This window comes from Budorcas taxicolor, chromosome 9 (genome assembly GCF_023091745.1).
Source record: "Budorcas taxicolor isolate Tak-1 chromosome 9, Takin1.1, whole genome shotgun sequence".
Classification (NCBI taxonomy): Eukaryota; Metazoa; Chordata; class Mammalia; order Artiodactyla; family Bovidae; genus Budorcas; species Budorcas taxicolor.
In genome coordinates, this window is record NC_068918.1 from 79,255,024 (window position 1) to 79,279,652 (window position 24,629).

The window sequence follows — 24,629 nt, forward strand, 5'->3', positions numbered from 1 at the left end:
CTCATCCTCTGTCACCCTCTTCTTTTGCCCTTAATCGTTCCCAGCATCAGGGTCTTTTCCAGTGAGTCACTTTTTCGTATCAAGTGGCCAAAGTATTGGAGCTTCAGCTTCAGCATCAGTCCTTCCAGTGAATATTAAGGGTTGATTTCCTTTAGGATGGACTGGTTCTGTCTCCTGGCAGTCCAAGGACTCTCAAGAGTCTTCTCCAGCACCACAGTTCAACAGCATGCATTCTTTGGCACTCAGCCTTCTTTATGGTCCAGCTGTCATAGCCGTATATGACTACTGGAACAACCATAACTTTAACTATACAGACCTTTGTTGACAAAGTAATGTCTCTGCTTTTTAATACTCTAAGTTTATCATAGCTTTTATTCTAAGGAGCAAGCGTCTTTTATTTTCATGGCTGCCGTTAACTGTCCGCAGTGCCTCTGGAGCCAAGAAAATAAATTCTGCCATTGTTTCCACTTTTTCCCTTTCCATGTGCCATGAAATGATGTGACTGGATGCCATGATCTTAGTTTTTTGAACATTGAGTTCTCAGCTAGCGGTTTCATTCTCCTCATCCAGAGGCTCTTTAGTTCCTCTTCATTTTCTACCGTTAGGGTGGTGTCATCTGCATATCTGAGATTGTTATTTCTCCTGGCTGTCTTGATTCCAGCTTGTGATTCATCCAGCCCGGCACTTCGCATGATGTACTCTGCATAGACGTTAAATAAGCAGGGTGACAGCATACAGCCTCGATGTACTCTGTTCCCAATTTGGAACCAGTCCGTTGTTCCATGTCTGGTTCTAACTGTTACTTTTTGACCTGCATACAGGTTTCTCAGGAGGCAGGTAAGTGGTCTGGTATTCCCATCTTTTGAAGAATTTTCCACAATTTGTTGTGATCCACACAGTCAAAGGTGTTAGCGAAGCCAGAGAAGTCAGTGAAGGAGAAATAGAGGTTTTGCTGGCATTGTCTTGCTTTTTCTGTGATCCAGTGGATGTTGGCAATTTGACCTCTGCCAAAGCTTCCTCTGACTTTTCTAAATCCAGCTTCTACATCTAGAAGTTCTTGGTTCATGTACTGCGGAAGCCTAGCTTGAAGGATTTTGAGCGTTACCTTGCTAGCATGTGAAATGAGCACAGTTGTATTGTAGTTTGAACATTCTTGGCATTGCCTTTCTTTGGGATTGGAATGAAAACTGACATTTTCCAGTCCTGTGACCACTGCTGAGCTTTCCCATAATTGTCCTTAAACTTTGTTTGGCCACCTCTACATGGTCCGCTTACACATAGCAGGCTCCCCTCCCACCACGGAATAAAGGCTGTTTCTTTCCTTTCTTTGCACTAGCAGCTAGCACTGCCCTTGTCTCTCACTTCTGACTTTTCACTATTCCTATATTTTGGACTCCCCTGGTGGCTCAGATAGCAAAGAATCCACCTGCAGTGAGGGAGATCTGGGTTTCATCCCTAGATTGGGAGGATCCCCTGGAAAAGGGAATGGCTACCCACTCCAGTATTCTGGCCTGGAGGACTCCATGGACAGAGGAGCCTGGCAGGCTACAGTCCACGGGGTAGCAAAGAGTCAGACACAACTGAGCGACTTTTATTTCACTTCATTCCTATATTTTATTTCTGAAACACAGACCATTGCCGGGCCTGGTTTCAGAGGGTCATCGGGCCCTCGGCAGACCATGGTGATAGCAACTGATAACGGTGCAAAGAATATCCAGACACAGATTAGTGCTGGGAGACCTGAATGGGGCAGGCTGTGTCCACCCTTATCGCACACCTCGAAAGCCTTCACTGAAAAACAGTGAAAGTATACATTTTACAGTAGATTGGTATTTGTTTTCTAATGCCATCAACAATGTATTTTAAGATTATAGTGCATTGTAAGTACATTTTAAGATGATGGCCTGTTTAACTTCTCATTATGAACAGTGACAAATATCAAGGGGAAAAAAGAATGAGCAAAGTAGTATAGCTGTGAGGTCACGCGATATTATCTTTGAAAAGCAATGATTTCGTGCCTGTTTGTACCTAACATGGGACAGGATGCCCTGTTGGCCGTCTGGTAGGGCATTTCGAGAAGCAGAGGGGTGAGGGTTTTAGGGATAAGGTGGTGACTGTAACACTGGAGCCCTGTTTACCACTTCTGAAACTACATGTAGCCTTCCAAATCTGGGATGACCTTGAAGCAGTCATGACCTGCTGCAACCAGTAGGAACTGTCTTTGGAACGCTTGGATAACATTTGTGTTCTCGGGAAGCAATACAACAGGCTTTGGTGCAAACAGCTCTGGATTCAAGCCTTCGTTGTTGTTTAACTTCTCTGAGTCTGTCTCTTCATGTGTTGAACAGGGATTTTAATACTCCAGGCCTCTCGGGGCTGCTGTGAGAATTCAGTGATCCTGTCAGTTTGCTTAGTGCAGGACTTGGCACCTGTTAACATCCCCAGTAATAGCTTGGCTGCGGCGGATGGTGAGTCAGGAAGGACACTGGCAAGTTTCACCATACAGATGTGCAGTTGATCCTTGATGTGGAGATGGAAAGGCCAGTGGGTCAATCCCTTGTGAGGAGGTAATAAAAATGTAGGACCCAGGGTTTCTTATTTAAAGCCTAGCACACATGCTTCCAATGTATGGCTGGGTATAAGGAGAGAGTCAGTCTGTCTGTGAGGTCTCCCAACAATACGTGGAGGCCGAGGAAACCAAATGAAAAACAAAACTAAGAGAAAGTGTCCCTGAGAGTGGCCTGCCTTCTGGTCCTCAACTCTGCGGCTATGGACCTCTTCCTTCCCTGATGCCTGTGTCCCCTCAGAAGCCTCTTCACATCAGGTCACGTCCCCTGGGAATTCCTGGTTTACCAATCACTCTTTCTAGGAATAGTATGCCTTCCTGTGATTTTGAGGGATATTTACATCAAGTTAGCTAAATAGAAATGGATTTCATCTCTATCAACAACCTAACAATCTCAGGATAGTCTTTGAATATTGTTGTTGTTCAGTTGCTCAGTCATGCCTGACTCTACAGCCCCATGGACTGCAGCACACCAGGCTTCCCTGTCCTTCACTATCTCCTAGAGTTTGCTCAAACTCATGTCCACTGAATCAGTGATGCCATCCAGCCATCTCATCCCCTCTTGTCCCCTTCTCCTCTTGCCCTCCATCTTTCCTAGCATCAGGGTCTTTTTCAGTGAATCATCTCTTCGCATCAGGTGGCCAGAGTATTGGAACTTCAGTTTCAGCATCAGTCATTCCAGTGAATATTCAGGGTGGATTTCCTTTAAGATTGACGGGTTTGATCTCCTTGCTTTGCTTACTGATTACATATAAAACTTTTGTGGACCCAGAATGTGAGGGATTGAGATTTGCCTTTTTAGAGAACTGCACAAAACAGAGTGGACTTCTGTGTTTGGAAGCTATCATTTATGCCCTTCTGAGTGCATCATTGACAGTTAAGAATACATTTTCTGCTTCGTTCTGGAGCATCACTTTTGGGCTTTGAGATGCATTCTGCATTTACATGATGGGAGGAGAGGAATGTCTGGGCATTGGTCCAGATTAGCCACGCTCTGTAGAGTATCAGCTGTTGGTAAGCTAAAGCATTGGGTATGACATATTTGGTTTGAGCTAAGGAATCACCCTCCTTCCTGCACCCAGACGTAGGCCCTTTACTCAGCTCCTCAGGACCCTGGAGTGGAATGACACCCTGATGTAGGAGGTGACAGCCATCTGCCTCGTGAGAATTGGCCTACATTTAGAGATGTCCTCTTTCTCACCCCCAGAGAGTTCACCCTGATGCCAGAAAGAAATGTTCTGTAGTGAGTATTTGTGAGACAGAGTGGTTCCTCTCTTCAGGATAGGGAGGCTGGCAGGCACCTCAGGGCTGTGCTCTCCACCCTCTACACACACACACACACACACACACCCACACACACACACCCACATAGAAACACACACCCATACGCTCTGCTGGCTGAAAAGCCTCTTCTGACACAGCTGGAGGAGGATGGCATAAGAGCCTCCAGCTGCAGTGAATCTGGTCAGTCCCAGCTGTGTGTATAAGAAATAACCCAGAAAGAAGAGAGCGGTTTTATTTTGTTTTTCTCAGAGGATCTTGTTTCTCCTTCTGAGCACAGAGATTGTCAAAACTAGCACTAACAGTAAAGGAAAAAATATAGGTCTTTCACACTTGAAGGATCAAAGTAGGCCAAGCTTTTTGAGCAAAAGTTAAATTATCAGAGTCATTTTCCACTTTAAATTCAGTACATTGCATGCCTTACAAAAGGCTTTAAAAAGTGAATTGGGAAATTCTAAATATATGTGTATTATACATAGGAGAGCTTGAAAAAATACTCCTTTCCCAGGATTGGTGGGGAAACGTTAGCTTTTAAACTGGACTAGGTTAGCCATTTACATGAGTGCTTTTTCTTTTTTCTATACTTTTGTTTTTTAATACAACTTTTAATACATTTGTCTTAAATCAGGTAGGAAATTACAACTGTAGTTTCAAACCAAAAAAAAAAAAGAATACGGACTTTTCTGGAAATCTGTATTTCCTCACAGGGCTCGGAGTTAACTAGTGTCTTTCCACTTCTTGTAGAGCAGGTCTAATGGCAAATGAACTCCTTCTACTTTTTTAATATGCCAATGTATTAAATTTTCCCTCTTTTTTTCCTTTTTTTGGCTACACTGCATGGCATGTGGGATCTTAATTCCCCAACCAGAAATGGAGCCCCTGCTCCCTGTGGTGGAATCGTAACCACTGGATCACCAGGGAAGTCCGTCCCCCTCTTTTTTTTTTTTTTTTTTAAGTTCAGGTTTGCTGGATATAGAATTCTCAGTTGACAGATCTTTTTTTCTTCCAGCTGTTTAAACCAGTAACATATGGTAATGGCAGTAGGACATCGAATAATCATTGAGTTCGGGGTTACAGTGAACCAGGATTGTCCTTCACTCATGTGACCTTGTTGATTCTGCAGTCATCCTATTAGGCTGGACTCTCACTCTTTCCATGTCAGAGATAGGAAACTGAGGCTCAGAGAAGTAAAGAGACTGAGCAAATATATTTATAATTTTAAAATATTAGCGGTGGCAGTACAACCAGTATTTTTAGCCATTTGTCTCATGTCAGCTCTTATTCCAGATAGTCACAAAACCCAATCTTGAAAACAACCTTCCAAGTTTAACATTTATTTAAATACCCCACAGCATAAGGGAACGTCATTCCCCAACCAGCAATCAGATCCGTGTGCCCTCTGCTTTGGAAGTACAGAGTCTTAACCACTGGACCACCAGAGAAATTTCTTAATGTCTGATTATCTTTGAAACCCCAAAGTATCCAACAGCTTGGGCTAGGGAACATCAGAGGGACCAAGGTCCAAGACACTTGACTTGGGTTGAGTTCACCATTTTTTTATCCCCACTCTTACTAATCCCACAGATAGCTTCCTAAGAAAAAGAAGCCATTTCTTCCCTGAGCTTTGAGCTTGTCACAACCCTTGCAAGCTCACTCTCCAGGAGGGATGTGTCTACCCTTTCGAGATGGCAGGGTAGGGGCCACCCTGGTCAGTTGTGTGGATTCACACTCCAGCCTATTGATGTGAGTCCCTCCCCTGACCCTAGCCCTGTGTAATGGGTGAGTGGAGGAGATACCACTGACTCCAGGGCGCCACAGATCTTGTGCCAAGTAAATACTGAGGCTATTGAGCAACGTGTGATGAAGTGACTTAGATAATGTAGGCCCCTGAATTTCTCTGTTTTCACTATTAATGGATTGAAAAACACCTTTGGATGTCAGCTCCCTTTCTTCTCACTCTTGCTTCTGCCTGATCATTGGGTTACTTATTAACACCAGAGAAGATGGTGAATAGAACTTTTGAAAAGCCGCCAAATCAGGCCATTTATATTTAGCAGTGTTGAGAAAAGGATCAGTGAATCTATTGAAACTTGGCATAAGATCCGGAGGGGGCATGTAAAGTCTCAGATGGTTCAAGGCGTGTGTTGCACAAAAGGACAAGGGCTCCAGGCTGTGTCTCTGCAGGGAACAGGCCGGTGGCATCACCTCCTGTCTGCCTGTGGATCGTCCTTGCTTGCCTGTCCACACCATCAGCAGAGCCTGACTCCATGTTTCACTCTTCTAGCATAAATGCTTCCTAAGGGTGTAGAATTAGAATACTCCAGTGCATAGGTCTTTGCATAGTCTATGAGTCTTCCCAAGTGGCCCTAGTGGTAAAGAACCCACCTGCCAATGCAGGAGATTTAAGAGACTTGGGTTCGATCCTTGGGTTGGGGAGACCCCCTGGAGGAGGACATGGCAACCCACTCCAGTATTCTTGCCTGTAGAATCGCATGGACAGAGGAGCCCCAGGGCCACAGTCCATAGAGTCGCAAAGAGTCGGACACAACTGAGGCGACTTAGCACACACACACGCAGTTAGTCTGTAATGATAGAACACCTTACGCTTCTGTACAGATTTCATTTTTCAAAGCCTTTTCATGTATTTTCTTATTAGCGTTAAACCCTGAAAATAAGGTGCTATGTGCAGTGCCTTGACCCTGGTCATCGATGACAAAAGCACAGCCTGGACTTGAATCCAGGTCTTGAAACCCCCCTGCTGCTGGCTCTTCCCTCTGCACCTCAGTTCCTCTCTATCAAGTGCAGTTTCTTCACTTCTCAGAGGAGGCAGCTGAGGCCAGAGAGTTACTCCAGGGAAGTGGCATGCAGGAATCTGTTAATGTGCGTCCCAAGGTTCAGAATCAGAAAGCGCAAGTGTGGCAGGAAATGCAATGCTGAATTACCCACTGTTGGGGGTCAGTTCACATTAATAACACAGAATAAGCATAGATCACAAGGCTCTTCTGCTTCTGAATCGAGGCTCACTTCCTGTGGATCTAGGAACCATAACTTGATCTCTTACACATTTTTGTGCTACATGCTTCTGTGTCTCTATCATATTAGATTATCTCTCATCACAAATACACACACACAGGTGTGAGCACACACTCTCTCTTTCTCAGCCTTACTTTTTAGTTTTATTTCTTCCTAGGGTGTGAGAAAGGGAATTTTTCTGGATGAATCCTTCAAAGTATGTCCATTACTGGATTTGAGGTTGCATTTTCCTTTTATCATCCATCATAATTTATGTGAGAATCAAGTAAACTTGAAGAGGGATTAACTGTCTTTTCTATCATTTGGGACATAACTGACTGTCTTTGATACTCTCTTTTCATATGTTGAGCAGTAAGTATGTTAAATGATAAGGTAAGACATGAATTTTTGAGAAAAAGGAAGGTTATTTATTGGCCCTTTGAGGGTCGGGACGATCCCCTGGAGGAGGAAAGGGCAACCCACTCCAGTGTTCTTGCCAGGGAAATCCCATGGACAGATGGACAGAGGAGCCTGCCAGGCTACAGTCCCTGGGGTTGCAAAGGACCGAAACCCTCAAGCATACCACTGCTCACTGGCTCAGTGAAATCTCCATAGGGAGGGAACACACTGGACTCAAAGGGCAGATTTTGCCCAGGCATGGTTGCCTATGCCCACTTCTATAATAAAGTCACTGAAGGGTTCCTAATTGCTTTTGGCTTGCTTAGCCATTGGGCATCATTTGGAACTGGTCGACAACACCCTTTCTCCTGAGGCTGCTTGAGACAACCCAGTCCTCCTCCCCTGACTCCTGGGTTGGGAAGACCAGACGTGTCCAGAGTCACGTCACTTCTTCCTCTTCCTTTGTCATTTAAGGTGAGTGCTGAGGGATGCCTTAGACACCTTTTTCTTCCCGTTCTACCTGTTTCCCTCGGAGATCTTATCCAAGCCTCAGCGTTTAGCTACATCTCTGATGCTGGCAAATCCCACCCTGCATCCCCATCCTCCTTTCCTTTCTCCGTTCCAGGCATCCAGCTTCCTACAGAGGTGTCCTCTGCCTGCTGCTTGTACCATGCTTTCCCTCTCACCTCCCCCAGCCCTTCTCAATCCAGCCTCCAGCGTCATCGTCCTAAAACACAGCGGATGCAGCGAGGGCAGGCAGGGTAGCCCAGTCTGACAGCTGCTTAGCTGTTGTCAGGAAAAGGCCAGCAAATTCAAGAATTAGGCCTTTATTGAAAGAAAGTGAGTTTTCATAAAAAAGCAAGACACCTCACTCTCGTTAGGACTTTGCCATGAGACAGCCATGGGGCCTCCAGGCCCCATGAGATTTCACAGACACCCACTGTCATCACAGAGCACTGTGAAGACTCTTGTGCAGAACATAATGTGATCTATAAAGCCTCTTGGCGGCTCGCAGTAACCGCAGAGTGTCCCAGTTCATTGAAAGTGAAAGAACAAGGGCCAGATCACCTCCCACGCTCCCTCCCTGGGGACCCCTCCTTCCCTGGGGACCCCTCCCTCCCTGGGGACCCCACCCTGTACTTAACTGTGACAGCTGCCAGGCCATTGCATGGGGGCTGCTGGATGTTAAACATTAGCCGGTTTTTTAAGTATTTTACCAACTGTGTGGGCAAAATACTTAGAAGTAGAGTGTTTCTTTTCCACAGTTCAGTGGTTTGTCCTGCCCCTTCATCGGGAAGATCCTAGCTCTCAAATCTTGTAGTCTGGGATCTTTATTTTCTGATCCTCAGCAACCTCAGTGTCTGCCCCAAATGGAGTACCCAAGTGGAGGTGAATGAGTCCATTCACTGAAGAATCCTGGGTCTCTTTCATTCTCTCCAGTCAGTGTAAATTCAGACGCATGTCGTTGACTGGAGAGAGCACCAGCTGATTTTCTCAAAAGTGATGTTTTTCATTTTGAACTTTGTTTACAGAGCTCTGTCCATAATATTTGAAGGATGTAGAAGCAAGTTTGTTAGGTCTCAGGTAGTTCAATCACGATTCTTCTTTTAAAACCTATCCCAGCTTTCTGTATGCATACAAACCCCGTACCTGAGGTTCATATATGCCCTTATAAAATCACTGATAGCAGAAGATAAATTCCTCTCTTCTGGCCAGAAATGTGCGGCTGTCTTTCCCATAGTTTCCACTTAAAAAATGCATTTCCTTTGCTAAGTATGAAACTATGATGTTCCTTATAACATTGCAAGTCCTCTCTCTCCTATCCGTCCTCTCTCTCCCCCTCCATATTCTGAGACTTTTCACCCCTACTTCCACCCCCTGAAAAGAAAAACTTCAAGAAAAATAGTTTTCACGGTATCTAAACCCTCCAGCATTCCCACGTGCTCCACACTAAATGCCTGCATATCTGTGTCTGGCGATTGTTTTAACATTTGGTCTTCCGCCTGGGGAGTGGGCGGTACACTCTAAGCTGCTTCCACTCAGGCCTCAGCAGAGAAGGCAATATTTTGTTATGAGTAAAGTTTAAAGCCAGGCTTTGGCCGAGGTCCTTCCCATTAGGGAGGAAGAAAGTAGAAACAGCCAGTGAGATGATAATTCTCCTTGAATTGTAGCTCATTAAAAAAAACCTTGCCTGGGCCTCTGTGGCTTATTTATTGATTTAAGCATCTAGCACTTTTCCTTTCCAGAAAGAATTAGCATCTCCATTGCAATCATGACTGGGAGGAGATTTTCCTCTTTTCTCTGGGGATTGACTGTCCTCCGGTTGCTTATTCGCACAGCCCGCTTTCGAGTTGAGTCTAGGTATGCAGTTAAGGGGTCGGAATGAGATTTCTGAGATTTATAGGTAATGAAAAGAACAGGTTGTACCGAAGATACCACGTGTAGGAAACTAAGCTCTCTTAGGGGACTCGAGTGAACCTGTGATCCTTGCTTTTTCCAAAATGAGCATTGCAGTCTTGTCCATATTAACTCCTTTTCTGTAGATAGTTTAACATGTTCTGTGTTTGCCACCGTTGAGCGTGGAAATGGCGTTTCTTGTCTGCTGATCACTTACAACAGGTGTTAAACAATCTGCGTTACTCTCGAGTCTTTCTGTGGTTGACTGTCTGCAGTGGTAAAGGAACTCGTATATTTTCTTGCTGCTGCTTAGTCGCTCAGTTGTGTCCAACTCTCTGCGGCCCTGTGGACTGTAGCCCGCCAGACTTCTTTGTCCATGAAAATGTCCAGGCAAGTATATTGGAGCAGGTTGCCATTTCCCACTCCAGAGGACCTTCCTGATCGAGGGATCAAGCCTGCATCTCTTGTATCTCCTGCATTGGCAAGCAGATTCTTTACCCCTAGTGCCACCTAGGGATCCCATATGTTTTCTTATCAGACATTTAAAATCCTCTTTCCATAAGGACACATTTTTCCCCTAAAAACAAAAGCACCTACAAGTCTAGCCGCTTTTCAGCTCCATCTGTTGAGAACCCACCCATGTGACCATAACGCACTCGGTTCAGTTCAGTGGCTCAGTCGTGTCTGACTCTTGGCGACCCCGTGGACTGTAACACGCCAGGCTTCCCTGTCCATCACCAACTCGCGGAGCTTGCTCGAACTCTTGTCCATCAAGTTGGTGATGGCACCTAACCATCTCATCCTCTGTCGTTTCCTTCTCCTCCTGCCTTCAATCTTTCCCAGCGTCAGGGTATTTTCTGAGTCAGTTCTTTGCATCAGGTAGCCAAAGTATTGGAGCGTCAGCTTCAGCATCAGGCCTTCCAATGAATATTCAGTACTGATTTCTTTTAGGATTGATGGGTTTGTTCTCCTTGCTGGTAATATTGCTGTAAGCCTCTTAATTTGTGTTCACACTGTTGTGATTTTTCCAGTAGGGACCTCTTTTTGGATGTGGTTAATACTGATGCATTGCTGTGCCTTAATAAAAGGTAATGCTGATAAACAGTCAGCACCTTAAAAACTGAGAAGCATTTGGGTCCTTAGTGGTACTCAGTCATTGCTGTGCCCTATTTGCGTGATCGGGCTTCCCCGATGGCTCAGTGGGTAAAGAATCCGACTACAATGCAGGAGACAGGAGATGCAGGTTCGACTCCTGGGTCAGGAAGATCCCCTGGAGAAAGAAATGGCAACCCTCTCCCGTCTTCTTGCCAGAAAAATCCCATGGACAGAGGAGTCTGGCGGGCTACAGTCAGTGGGGTCACAAAGAGTCAGACAGAGCTGAACAACTAAGCGTGAGCACGATTTGCATGGTCGGATTGACAGGTGTTTCTGGGATGTTAATTTGTAAGGATTGGCTTTGTTTGCTCTTGACAAGATGTGCGTTTAAGTTTTCACCCTGCTTCTTTATCAAGGGAGCTCAGAGCTGCTCTAGGTCTTGGCTTTTTTGTTTGCAAGATTCCTAAGACTCTAGCTGAGGCAGCCTCTTGCCCAGCGTTAGAGTCCTTAGCCTATTCTGTAATGCTGTTTGGGCCCTGAAGCACTGTGACACTGGCCTGGTCCTGCCTGTACCTCTCAGCAATCCGCATGTCCAGGCTGAAAGTGGATGAGGGCCCCTGCAGCCGGCTCACTTCCTGGGCTTTCGGATGGATGTGTGAGAGTAGGAGCAGTGGGGGTGTTTTTGTGTTATGTCTCCTGTTTCTGTCTGTTTGATTCTGAAGAGTCTGCTTTCAGTTGCAGGGTAGCAACTGAAAAAAGTCTGGCAAAAGCAATGATGGAAGGATTGTCAGTACTGGAAAGTGGAGGGCAGTCAGCCTCCCTCTTTCTGCCTCAGCAGTATTGTATATTCCAAGGCTGGGTCCACTGGGAAGACGGGATATACCACTGAGATTCTTGCACTCCTCAGTCTCAGTTTACTTGTCAATTAAATGGGCATAATGACACTCACCTCATGTATTTATGAGCTGACGTGCGTAATAGTCACTATTTTCCCCACGGGTCTGGGATTCCTTCTTCAGCTCAGTCCCTCCACATATGGATCCAGTTTGAAGTTATCAGGTGCTTACTTGGTACTGGGATAGGTGGTCATTCTTTTGTTGACGCCAGAGCTAATGTTTCACCCTTCTTCAGAACTGTCCTACCAGACATGTTCCTCCAGCGTTGTGTTATCAAAATACAAACAGGGCAGATGTGTCTTTTGTAGAAGGGGTTGCATTCCAACCTTTTTCTTTAAGAAAACAAAGCAAAGCAGTTTGACAAGACACTATAACCAGGACCTCGAGGAAAATGAGATTGTTTTTCCTAGACCAGCTCTCTCTCTCTCCTAAATCAGGATGCTGCGTGTGTTACCCTGCGCAGAGTACCATCTCCTCCTCCCAGCAGGGCAGTTTCCTTGACCTCAGCCTTTTTCTCAGTATTCCAGTTAGTGGTGAAAATGTGTTAGTGCTAAAAATACACACAGTATTTATGCTGGGGCTTCCCCGGTGGCTCAGTGGTAAAAGAATCCATTTGTAACTCGGGAGACACAGGTTTGATCCCTGGGTTGGGAAGATCCTCCAGAGAAATGAATGGCAGCCTACTCCAATATTCATGCCTGGAGAATCCCATGGACCGAGAAGCCTGGTGGGCTATAGTCCATGGGGTCGCAAAGAGTCAAACACAACTTAAGTGACTCAGCATGTAGTTTATATGCTGGAGTGACTACCTGGAAGAAATTTTTCAAGCTTCCTTTCCAGGGTATGATAATCACGGTCAGTTTGCACTTAGTCCGTTTGTTAGTAAAGTGATTCTATCAGTACATCAGTGAGGAGCTGACCTCTGAAACTGCAGTTGTCATCTGTTACAGGGAAGGCATTTGATGCTGATCGTCACATCTTTATGCTACAGTTAAAAACATGTGTGGTATTTCTTTTTTTCCTTCTAGCTACAGGAGGCTGACATTGTGGTCTTGGGCTCACCCAAGCCAGAAGAGATTCCCCTTTCTTGGATTCAAGCGGGAACTACTGTTTTCAACTGCTCACATGACTTTCTATCAGGTAAATGGCTTCAGATTGGTGCCAGGCCACGATCAAAACAGGCGAGATTGCTATGATCAAGGTTAACCTTATTCAGAAAGAGTATGTTCCTGAAATGATGGTCACTGTCAACATAGGAACACAGTTAAGGTGACCGCCTTTTCAGTTACTTATATTGGAACCATATTGTTGGGCAAAGAGCAACCAAGATGCCAGTCGCAGTAGCAGCCACCTGCCTGCCTCCCCGCTCATTGAAATGTCCCCTGCTGTCCTCTAGCATCAAGCAGACAAGTCAGTTGTGACCTACAGCAGGCCAGTTTGTACATGTGTGAGGGAAACTAGGAATAGTATTTCTCACAGTCTTTCTAAAACAGCAGAATGCTTTCTCCTAAAGCAATCTTAGGTGAACTTCAACACATAAAAGTAGATGAAAACACAGCTGCCAGAAGGAGGGGAGTGGAGACCAGCTCCCCTGTGTTCATAATTTCCCTTTGCAGTGACCCCTCAAGCACTTCTTGGAGCCCCAGAGTCAATTCAGAATGCTGGGAAAGTCACCCTTAGAAACAGAAGAGGTCTTGGGATGGGTGGCGATATTTGATGGTATTTGCTCAGGGATCCAGGAACGTCCTGGATCACATCAGGTCACTCTCAGAGTAGCTGAAGCTGTGTCAGAGCCAGGATGCCCACCCAGAGGGCCAGTAGGAGCTGATCCAGCGGGCGGACCTTTTTCTTATTCACAGGAAGACACTCAGGCTATGAAAGCTTTGGACCACACCCAGACCACCCTCTCAAGTCCCATGACCTGTGTATGCAAGAGACAATGGCAGAGGAAGACAGAACCTTCCTTCCTTGTTGCCTGTGGCTCCCAAATTTCAACATGGGGTGGGAATGCGGGGCTGTACTGAGCTGTCCAAGAGGATGGTGTTGTTTTTTTTTTTCTTTTCCCCCAAAGCGGGTCAAAGCTCGAACCAAAAGGAGTAGAAGTCTCTACGAGTACAGGCGTTCTAGACCTTGAAACTTAGGCAGCCTCACAACACAGAGTGACATAGAAAATAGTATCAAGGAGAAAATAAATAGAACTTCTGATTCAGTCACCTTGGGGTGACCATTTTACATTTTTCCACAAAAAAAGCATTAAACTTAATTGTATTGGAACATAATAGAAAAGAAAGGAATATGCTAAAAGGTTTACTGAAATTTGTTTAACCATTTCTTCAAAAAGAGAAATAATGCACCTTCCTCTTTAGGAAATGTAACTCCTCCCAGAATTGACCAATCAGATGAAAAGCCTCTTGGAGCTAAAGGGTGCAAGGTGGTTTGGGGTGTTTCGAAGGGAAGATGCTCAGGAATTTTTCAGAATGCTCATGTACTCAGCTCACAAACATACCCATGAATGAAGCAATTAGAGGTACAATATAATGTGAAATGGAATTAATGGCTTCTTTTTTAATAAATAGAAAGCATGCTCAATTTTTTACTCAATTCTTTGAAATATATGTAGTTTGTGGATGTAACTTTTTTTCCTGAAAATAAAAAAATGCTTAGCCCATTCACAGCGTACGTGCACTGTTTTGGAAGGCAACTCTGCTCACCACTGTACCACCAATGCCATGCCCTGTTTTAATTTGCTCAGAACCCTAGTGGGATCAGGAAAGTCAGTTATGACTTTATTGTTATTTTTTTTAAGGCATGCTTCCCTGCTACAGTGTTTACTTGCTGTTTTTTATTAGAGTTTTTATGTTAGGGTGATTTGGGCACAACCCTGGTTGGAGATAGGAGTGTTGACTTCAGTGTTCTTTTGGAATCCTGTGAGCCCTATAATTACATGAAGGTTGACGTATGTTTTATGGTTGAAATGGTGCCCTATTTCTGATGTGTTTCTTTTTTTAAGATCATTATTTTTTTTTAAGTATTTTAAAAATATTAAATTTTGGTGTAACAATTCTCTTTGGGGAAAAAAAAAAAAAGGATTCTGTATGTAGACAGATTGCAGTTTATTTTTAGTTTCCCTGGTCCAATAGTAGAAGTTTTATTGATTTTTGAGTGCCCAGAATATTAGCTGACACATTGGAAAGGCTTAGTAAATACTATGTTGAATGAGTGACTAAACATGGATTCAGAATTATCCTCTGGTTACAATTTTAAGTTAGTTTCAGATATAAAGACATTTCCTTAAACTTGTTCTCCACTTAAAAAAACAGGGCTGACGAGGCAGAGGCAAAAATGAAAAACACTATGCTGATTAAACAGATGAACGTTTTCCAGTCGGCACTATTTATAATAGCATTTCATTTCTTAGTAGTCAGAAGTTTTTGTTTTAACAACTTTGATGAGTATGAGAATTTAATCTCTGAGTAAATTGAAGAAAGGCTTTTTCCTCTTTTATATATAATTTTCCACTTGAAGCAAGTGAAGACCTTTTTCAAGCATTATTAAAAAGAAAGTTGCTTTTATTTCAACTTAAGAGGAAAAGAATGTTCAATATACTTATAATTGGGTGAAGGCAGGGCTTTATAATGAAATTTTCCTGGTCATCTTAATGGTACAGGGTACCCCTTCTCCTCCTTGTAAAAATAGATGGGATGGGGTGATTTATGATGAGGTAATTCTATAGGGGCATTTTATTGAATACGTAATCCCCAGAGAGATTTTCATGATGGCTGCTGGCCCAGAGGCAGTGCTTGGAAAACAATTACACCTAACTTGTTGGATTGGGTCCCTCTTCTGCGGCATAAGTCTCTTGTTTAGATTGAAAACAGGGCCATAGCTGGGTTCAGTTGTCTAGGTACAAGAATTTTATTTTCTAAAACATTATTTCAAATGAAAGAAATGGGCTCTGATTTTGTAATGCTCTACACACTAAAGGTCAAAATTCATCCTCAGCAAAACCATTGTGTACCTAATATTCAGACTTAGTTTCTGATATACCAAATGAGATAAAGGAGATACTGGTCTGGGGCCCAGAGAAGAGTGTCAAAATAGAAACTTAATGGGTCAGAGTAGTTCAGAGAGAGCATCATTTGAAGCAAACATGATTCTATAGAGTGGAGTCAGGGGGCTACATCCCAGGACTCAGGCTAATCAGAGTTGCTAAGAGTCCCAGGGTGGTCTCAAAGCAGCTCCTATTTGAAAAGGGCCCTTCTAATTTCCAGGGAAACTACTGTAACACCTTAGCCTTAAATTTTCTCATTGTGGCAAGTTTGGTTACTGTAAGAAAAATGATAAGTGAAAGGCCATCTTTTAAAGGGATTCATGACTTGTCCCTGGAGGAAGGAGCTGTGAGTTAATGGGGAGTGTTAGTGGGAAGTGAAAAAAGCCATTTGGTTTGGGAGCCCTGCTCAACTTACAGACGGAGTGTGGACAGCCCTCCGGGTGGGGCCTGGCCTCTACATAGGCAGCAGGGCTGGTGAGACAATGATTTCCTATTTTGGGTCTCCTTAGTCAAGAAATTTATTAACCATGTATTCTAGATTCCCTGAGTTACCATCTTAATTGCTTCAGTTTCTCCAGATTCAGAACTTTCCATTCCATTTTAAGATTGCACTGATTCCTGATACAAAAAGCAGCCCAGTGGTTATGACAGAAAAGGGTGGAAGTATACCATAGGGAAGAAAAAAATAGCTTCTGACTCAGTCAACCTGAGCTATCCATCTTAGATTTTTTTCTCATTTAAAAATTACACTTCATTTTATTGGCTGGAATCTAGTAGAAGGAAAAGCAAATGATACACTAAAGCATTACTGAAATTCAAACAACTTTCTTTAAAATGAGAAATGCTGGTTTCTCATTTTACATACAAGAGTCTTCTGAAGTTTGAGATATGTGTGTCTTTTATGTTGTCTTTTAAAACTCTTACTTGAGTTTAGTTGTGTTCTATTGTATGCAAGACATAGCTAAGAGTGTGAAATTGTTCACTGTGTAATTCTATAGGTGAAGTAATCTTCATTCACGTGGGTATTCCTAATTATACTCATGGAACATCCACTTATAAGTTGAATGCAACTTTTTCTTATTTCCCCATCATTTAAAGGTAGAGGTAAGAATGAGGGAAGCATATTTCTTTTCCATAGGGGTTGGATAAGACCTTTAGATCAGCTCTCTAGTGGTTCCAAAAAACAGGTCTTTGTCATTCTCTAGACTCTTGGCTTTTGCCTAAATATGATGTATAAAACCGAAGCGTTGCTAATCTCTTTAAACAATACATGAGGGATATGATTTTCTAACACCTTTAGTACATTTGACAATAGAACATCACAAACACTTACTCCTAAGTGTTATGTGCTCTTTTTTGCAAAGGACTGGCAGGAAAATGGATAAATTTAAGAGTAGAATGGTCCAAAAAAGAATAAGATAGTCTCTTACTTCAAAAAGTTTACTGTTAACAGCATAGGCTAAAGCATTTTTACATGTCTGTTTACATTTCACAAACTTCCTAAGTGCCAACCACAGTAGAATTCTTCTAAACTGCTTCTCTGTGTTTTGAAATCCAGGTAATCCTCAAACTTCATATCCTAAAATATAATTTCTCAGTTTTTTAAAAAACATTTTATTTGGTTGCAGCACTTGGGATCTTTAGTTGGGGCACGTAAACTCTTGGTTACGGCCTATGGGATCTAGTTCCCTGACCAGGGATTGAACCTGGGCCCGCTGCATTGGGAGCACAGAGTCTTAGCCACTGGATCATCGAAGGAAATCCTCATTTCTCAGCTTTGATGGAGAATTGGCTCTGTCATTTTCTTTTTTTAATAATTTCATTTATTTATTTCATTTGGGCTGTGCTGGGTCTTTGTTGCTACTCAGGCTTCCCTCTAATTGCAGCGAGTGGGAGCTACTCTGTAGTTGCAAAAAGCGAGCGCCTCATTGTGGTGGCTTCCCTTGTTACAGAGCGCGGGCTCTAGGGTGCATGGGCCACAGCGGTTGCTGTTCCAAGGCTCTGGAGCACAGGCTCAGTCGCTGTGGCAAATGGGTTTAGTTGCTTCATGCACGGTGTGTGGGATCCTCTGGGACCACGGATCGAACCTGTGTCTCCTGCACTGGGCACAGAGATTCTTTACCTCTGAGCCCGGCCCTGTCACTTTTAGGACAAGGATTTTACAAAGCCTGATCTGTCACACAGCACTTGACCTGGGCTTATTCTGTAGGCATTTATATCTTCCTTTTTATACTTGACCAACCTAGATAGCATTAAAAAGCAGAGACATTACTTTGCCAACAAAGGTCCATCTAGTCAAGGCTATGGTTTTTCCTGTGGTCACATATGGATGTGAGAGTTGGACTGTGAAGAAAGCTAAGCATCAAAGAATTGATGCTTTTGAACTGTGTTGAAGACTCTTGAGAGTCCCTTGGACTGCAAGGAGATCCCTCAGTCCATCCCAAAGGAGATCAGTCCTGGGTGTTCATTGGAAGGACTGATACTAAAGCTGAAACTCCAGTACTTTGGCCACCTCATGCGAAGATGACTCATTGGGAAAGATCCTGGTGCTGGGAGGGAGTGGGGGCAGGAGGAGAAGAGGACAACAGAGGATGAGATGGCTGGATGGCATCACTGACTCTATGGACATGAGTTTGAGTGAACTCCGGGAGTTGGTGATAGACAGGGAGGCCTGGCATGCTGCGATTCATGGGGTCGCAAAGAGTCGGACACGACTGAGCGACTGAACTGAATTGAATCTACATGGAATTGCTTTGATTTTATATGTATTGTTTAAATATACATATAATATGCCAGGAACTTTACATGCCATATCACATTCAGTTCTCACAAAACTCTGTAAGGTTGAACAACATTAATTAACAAGCCCAAAGTCAGAATTGCCAGTAAGAGGTAGAGGCAAGATTTTAATCCAATCAAACTCTAAATCTGTGGCCCAATTGGGAGACCCAAGGCTATGCCAGGACCCAGCTGGTAACCTACTACCGGTAGCTGTGCCATGACACACTCATTTCCTTGGTTGAAAATGAAGACATCATTCATCATCCTGGCATTTTACAGGGAAAAAACAGTAGGCTACAAATGACGATATGCTGAAAGTCTTTTTGTTTTCTTTCCCCAGGGAAGGCTGCCTGCGTTTCTCCTGACGTCCACGGTATTAGTCCCATCGCCGAAGATGTGAGTCTCGTTGCTGCCGCTCTGCGGATTCAGGTTTGTCTGACCCAGTTATTTGAGAATTTTTGAGTTAATGAATACAAAGTTTTTAAAATAGTACTTGGATCTCACATTTTCTTTTTTTTCTTTTTTTTTCTTAAGAAAAACTAACACATTTAATTACATGTGAGCAAAATCACTCCTGAGGCCCACTTGGATTATTTTGCAACTTTTGTTCCTTTCCATGACACAGTATCTCTGAATGATGCTTGGTATTTTCACAGTTTAGATACGCAAGCCATCAGCTTTTACTTGTCTAACACCCTTTCCTTCCTACCCCTATTATAGAACATGGTCAGCAGCGGAAGGAGATGGCTCCGTGAGCAGCAGCATCGCAGATGGAGACTTCACTGCTTGAAACTTCAGCCTCTGTCCCCTGTACCAAGGTATTTGGGTGATTCGTTTATACTGACATCAGCTCACCTTAGATACCCAAAGTTATCCACTGGATGGGGGAAAAACTCATGGTCTTATGGCTTTGATGGTAGATAGCATTCTCTGATCAAATTGCTGCACTGTTTTTTCTGTCCTTTAATTCCTCCAAAATTAAATAATAGTGAGCATGTTTACCGTATTCTATCAATTCTAAGATGTAGATTTTTTTCATACCTCTGAGATCAGCATGCACCTTCCTATCAAAGATGTCTCTTGTATTCAAATAGTGTTTTTTCTTAAAATGATGGTACCTTAGATTTGACAAAATATGGTACTTTTTGGAATATGCTTTTCAGTGTCGGAGATGCCCAACACACACAGTCAGCTTGGTCTGAAGGGCCTTGTAGGTTTCTATGCTGGGGGTAAATGACCAACCAAACCAATCACTATTCCACCTGGGAGTGGAGCTCCGCTTTCTTCAGAACATAGTGGTATCTGCTCTCTGACGGGACGCTCTGGGACAGTCCAGATGGATATTTTCTTGAGTGATAGTTAATGAAGTGAAAGCTACATATTCCCTCTGTATGAATTTGGAAATACAAACTGTGGGACAGTCTCAGCATGTGATTTTAGAACAGTTCGTTAGATAAGCTTTCTCAGCCAGATAGATGACAGATGCAGTTTCCAGCCTCATAGTGAATCCCCTGTGGTTGCCCCTCTTTTACTGAATTGGCCCAACCCCCTTCCTGCAGGAGGCACCCTTAAGGCCAGCGATTAAACAGGTGATCCTGCCTGCCGTCTTGGAATACACAGAATGTAGGCGGTAACACCACCAGGAACTGACTCATTTTTGACTTGATAACCAGTTGCTTTTCAGAACTGACCTGTTTCCTTGGGTCACAGCCAACCACTATGATTCGATTATACCCACCAGGCTGGTGAAACCCTCCAAGCTATGTTTTGCTCCTCAAATAGACTAAACATCTTAGTCATCTGGTTCGTTAATACATAAACTCCAAGGAATGTTCTTTGGCATAATCATCCCTATATTGGTGCTGTTTCATAAAATATTTTTTGATTAGTTATTTTGTTATCTCACCTTCATTTTTAGAAGTCAATGAATAAATTCTGTTCTCAGAGAGCTTAGAAAAAAATTGAGAAGAACTCGGCCAAATTGTACACCAAAGTCTTTGTACAAATCCAAATAAATCCACTTGGAGGAGAAAAGCCCTTAAATTGCTTAAGCAAATCTGACTTCTAGAGCCGCTGGGGAAAGAAAGTCAGGCTGAGTAGTTTATAAATCACTCAGAAAATCAGAATGATGTCACCGTCACTCTTCAACTAGTGAAGAGAAAACCTGGGAGATAGTCCAAGGGTAGCCTATTCAATTTAGGAGGTTGTGGGAGGAGAGAGACAGAAAACAAGGTGTAGCCAGGAGGGTAAAATGAAGTGGGACCATGGACAGTGAAGCAGGGGGGAGAACCAGAAAGGAAAATGCTAGGGGATCTGGAGGAGAGGTTAGATGTGTGTGTAGTCGCTCAGTCATTCTTGGTGACCCCATGGACTGTAGCCCACCAGGCTCCTCTGTCCATGGAATTCTCCAGGCAAAAATACTGCAGTGGGTTGCCATACCCTTCTCTAGGAGATCTTCCCCACTCAGGGATCAAACATGGTTCTCCTGTACTGTGGGCAGATTCTCTACTGTCTGAGCGACCTACCTTGCTGCAGTCACAGAGCTCCACCCACATCCGGGCCAAGACACCCTTCCCCCTCTCCAGCTCAGGTGTGTGTTGGAATTAGGTTTATTGTGACTTCTTGCACGAAGGTTAGGTTTCATGGGTCATAGAGGAGAACACAAGATAATATGAGGACTGAGAATAGATTGTCTGCAGTAGCAACAGAAAAAAATAGAGCCTGCCAGTGGAGAGACCACTGTGCTCCAGAACTGGGGCTCCAGGCCCAATCAGGAGAGAGCTGCACCATCAGACGTCAGCCCCCCAGACTAAGTCACAGACAGGTGGATTGGACAAACTCCTGGTAAGAGAAGCAGCTGAGCTCAGGAGCTTTCTGAGAAGCTGAGCACATATGAGTGACAACGTGTGCATCATCGTTTGCCCAGTGATACTCCGGAGTTCCTAAAATTTCCTGTGTCTGAAGTTGAGCTTCAGGGCACTAGCTCCATTTACCGACAGTTATGTAATTAATGAAATATTTTGAAATGCAGTTTTGGACTTGAATTAGGGAAGCGATAGGAAAAGTATGGACACAGATGAAACACACGAACATTTCCACATATTTGAATTGCCAAGAGACACATGTGGCTAGCCCAGTAGGAAAGCATTATGCAATAAGCCCTGTATTCCTGGTCGAAGAATTCAGCGATGACCCATAGAAGACCTTGTGCTCTAATCATGGTATTATCTTTAAGGGTGGCCTTTGGGCACATTGTAATATGCCGTCTCCTTTCCTGTGACAGAGGTGGATCCTTATACCTGGGCAGAAGTTTAGAATTACGAGTTTTGGAGTTGTTTTTCTGTCTAAAAGGAATGTACTGTTTTCTCATGTACTTTAATTGTTAGCAGTTGCACATAATCCTACTTGGCGAAGAGGACCACAAGGCATTTGACTTAATTGTTGGCGTGGTGGGTGGATGTTTTCTACACTAGCAGCGACCACCTAAGCTGAGCAGACTCTCTTACCTCTTCTGTTCCCCCCTCCCAGTGATATCGAGATTTCGAGAGCACAGACTCCAAAAGCTGTGGAGATCCTTGCCAAGGAGATAGGATTGTTTGCAGATGAAATTGAAACCTATGGCAAAAGCAAAGCCAAAGTACGTTTGTCCTTGCTGGAAAGGTTAAAGGATCAAGCAGATGGAAAATACGTCTTGGTTGCTGGGTAAGAGCTATTTTTTAAATCTCTTTTACTAAGAATTCACGATTGTAAAACTCTGTACCCTATTTATATCGCCACACCCCTCCAATCCATCCTCTTCTCCAACTTGACATTATTTTGTCCATTTCACTTGGTACTCCTTCATTTGATGTGAGATAAGTTTTTATTTTCAGTGCAAACCAAATGAGCCCCGTCCACCGAATGTAAAGTGTAACAAGTTCCTAATCCAGGGCTTGGCTTTCTGTTTCTCATACTGTGTTTTGATCACCCTGGTTCCGCCTTGAATTTTTCATTTTGCTTTTCATAATTAAAATCACAGAATTGAAAGTAAAAATAGTTTGAGCTGAATAGTGTGCTTTTTTGGGTTCTCCCTAGAAATAACATTTAAAAATGAACAGATACTTGTGTGAGATGTCAGACTTTTCAGTTAGTAACCTTAATATTTATGATTTTGCAGTATAAAAACTCATTTCTCTTTCTTGCATTTCAGAATTAATGTTGGGTTGTTTACATTTATGTCACTCATTTTATAAAAGGCAAATGCATAGTTTTCTTGAGAAGGAGCATTGGCTTTATTTTGCCTCTTTAAAAAAAAAATACATTCACTAGCTGAAGAACGATAGAAAACAAGGGATTTCAAATATTTATTTAATGTGACCCGAGGGAACATCAGGAGACCATATAAATTCCTTTGTTGTCTTGAAATGTCATTGCATTGACTTACTAATGATATATAGACCAAGGCTTGGGGCACAAAACCTTATTTATTAACAGGAAGAGACATTTCTGTTATAACTGGACTTGACTCATAGCTGAGTTGTTTTTTACATATCTGATCATTCATGTAAGTGCTCTCTTTTTCTGGTTATAAAAATCATGCATACTTGTAAAATTTAAAAAATACAGAAAGTTATAAACAAGAAAGTATAAACAGCTGTTGACATTTGAGACCATCTTGACACAGATGCAGTCCGTCATAAATGCAGTCAGGCTGCACACACTGTTCTGTAAGCAAGCAGATTATTAACAGTATGTTATATACCTATCTCCATGAGTCAGCGCAGAGCTATGTTATCATTTTGCATGACTGCATGACATGCTGCTGCTCATATTCAGGTTCTTCAGTGTGCTGGGGGATGGGGCTGGGAGTGGTGGTAATACCTGGCATGAGGGTGGGTTCCATTTTACAATCTTCCCAGCATTGAGAAGCATAGCTGTGGCTCAGCCACTGATAATACAGCACGTTTCTAATTCTTCGAGGGTGTTGAGGCAGAAAAAAAGATCTGAAAATATCATAGAGATGTCCCATAATTTATTTAACCAGTTCTCTGTTGATGGGGTCTTCAATTGTTTCCCATTTTTGGCCATTATAAACAGTGCTGAAATTAACAACCATGAGCATGCATCTTTGTACTTTTATCCAATGATGTTCTTAGGAAAAAAATCCCTAGAGATAAACTCAATCTTTCATTCCTGCAAATAGAGATAAAAGTACAAATAAAGCAAGATAGCATCCTTAGTATCACCTCTTTAATGGTAGAGTGATTTCTTTATTTTCTTCCTCTGCCTCCTTCACCCTCCCAGCTCCTTGTCCTCTTCTCAGTCTTCTTTGGTTGTTGCTTTCTTAAAGGGATGGAGGGCTAGAGTCATTCAGTGACTGTTTGTTTTTAGGGATTCAAACCTTGCTGCAGCTCCTCCATTTTGTGGCTTAAACCTCTCTCAGGCTTCCAGACTCACGACGGCTAGATTCCCAATCCTAGTGGGATTCCCTCCAACCTAGGAACCCCAACCCTGATGTCCCCATAACTGAGCTTCAGGAAACCTCTTTGAGAGCAGCTGTTGGCCCCATTGGAGGCACCCTCTGGAGCAGATCTGTGGAAGGAGCCAGCTGACTCGGGGCGGGGTGGGGGGGGAACTCCTGGGTCCAAGATTTTGGAGTAAATATCTAGTCATCGTTGCTTTTCTGGAAGTGTGCTTGATAAGAGTTTGTTTACAGTGAATACGTTAACTCTTAGACATGAAAAGTGGAAGTCGCACAGTCGTGTTCAACTCTTTGAGATCCCATGTACTGTAGCCTCTTCCATGGAATTCTCCAGGCAAGAATGCTGGAGTGGGTTGCCATTTCCTTCTCCAGGGGATCTTCCCAACTTAGGGATCAAACCCGGGCCCCCTGCATTGCCGGCAGATTCTTTACCAACTGAGTCACTAGGGAAGCCCTATTAGCCATGAAGAACTTCCAAAACAAATTGAGCATCTTATCCACATACTTGTCATCGCTTCTCCCAGGCTTTAAGTGCTCTCGGTAGGCAGGTTTGCTGGTTTTTTCACCATGCTTATGAGAGGAGGGATTAAGAAAACTCAGGAGGGTGCAGTCTCAGTTTATGAAGGAGGAATCAGGCAGCCATCTTCCACGTGGAGTGGCTCTGTGTTGAGCTTGTCGGTATTGGAAATG

At 43.4% G+C, this 24,629-nt stretch overlaps 1 protein-coding gene across 1 annotated transcript in view; it reads left to right on the top strand.

Annotated features, from left to right (window-relative positions):
• MTHFD1L (methylenetetrahydrofolate dehydrogenase (NADP+ dependent) 1 like) overlaps nt 1-24,629 on the top strand; it is a 173,528-nt gene that overhangs the window by 17,338 nt on the left and 131,561 nt on the right. The window contains exons 8-11 of the mRNA XM_052645507.1: nt 12,675-12,786; nt 18,819-18,907; nt 19,199-19,296; nt 22,007-22,180. Coding sequence (XP_052501467.1) covers nt 12,675-12,786; nt 18,819-18,907; nt 19,199-19,296; nt 22,007-22,180 — 473 coding nt within the window. The remainder of the gene's footprint in view (nt 1-12,674; nt 12,787-18,818; nt 18,908-19,198; nt 19,297-22,006; nt 22,181-24,629) is intronic.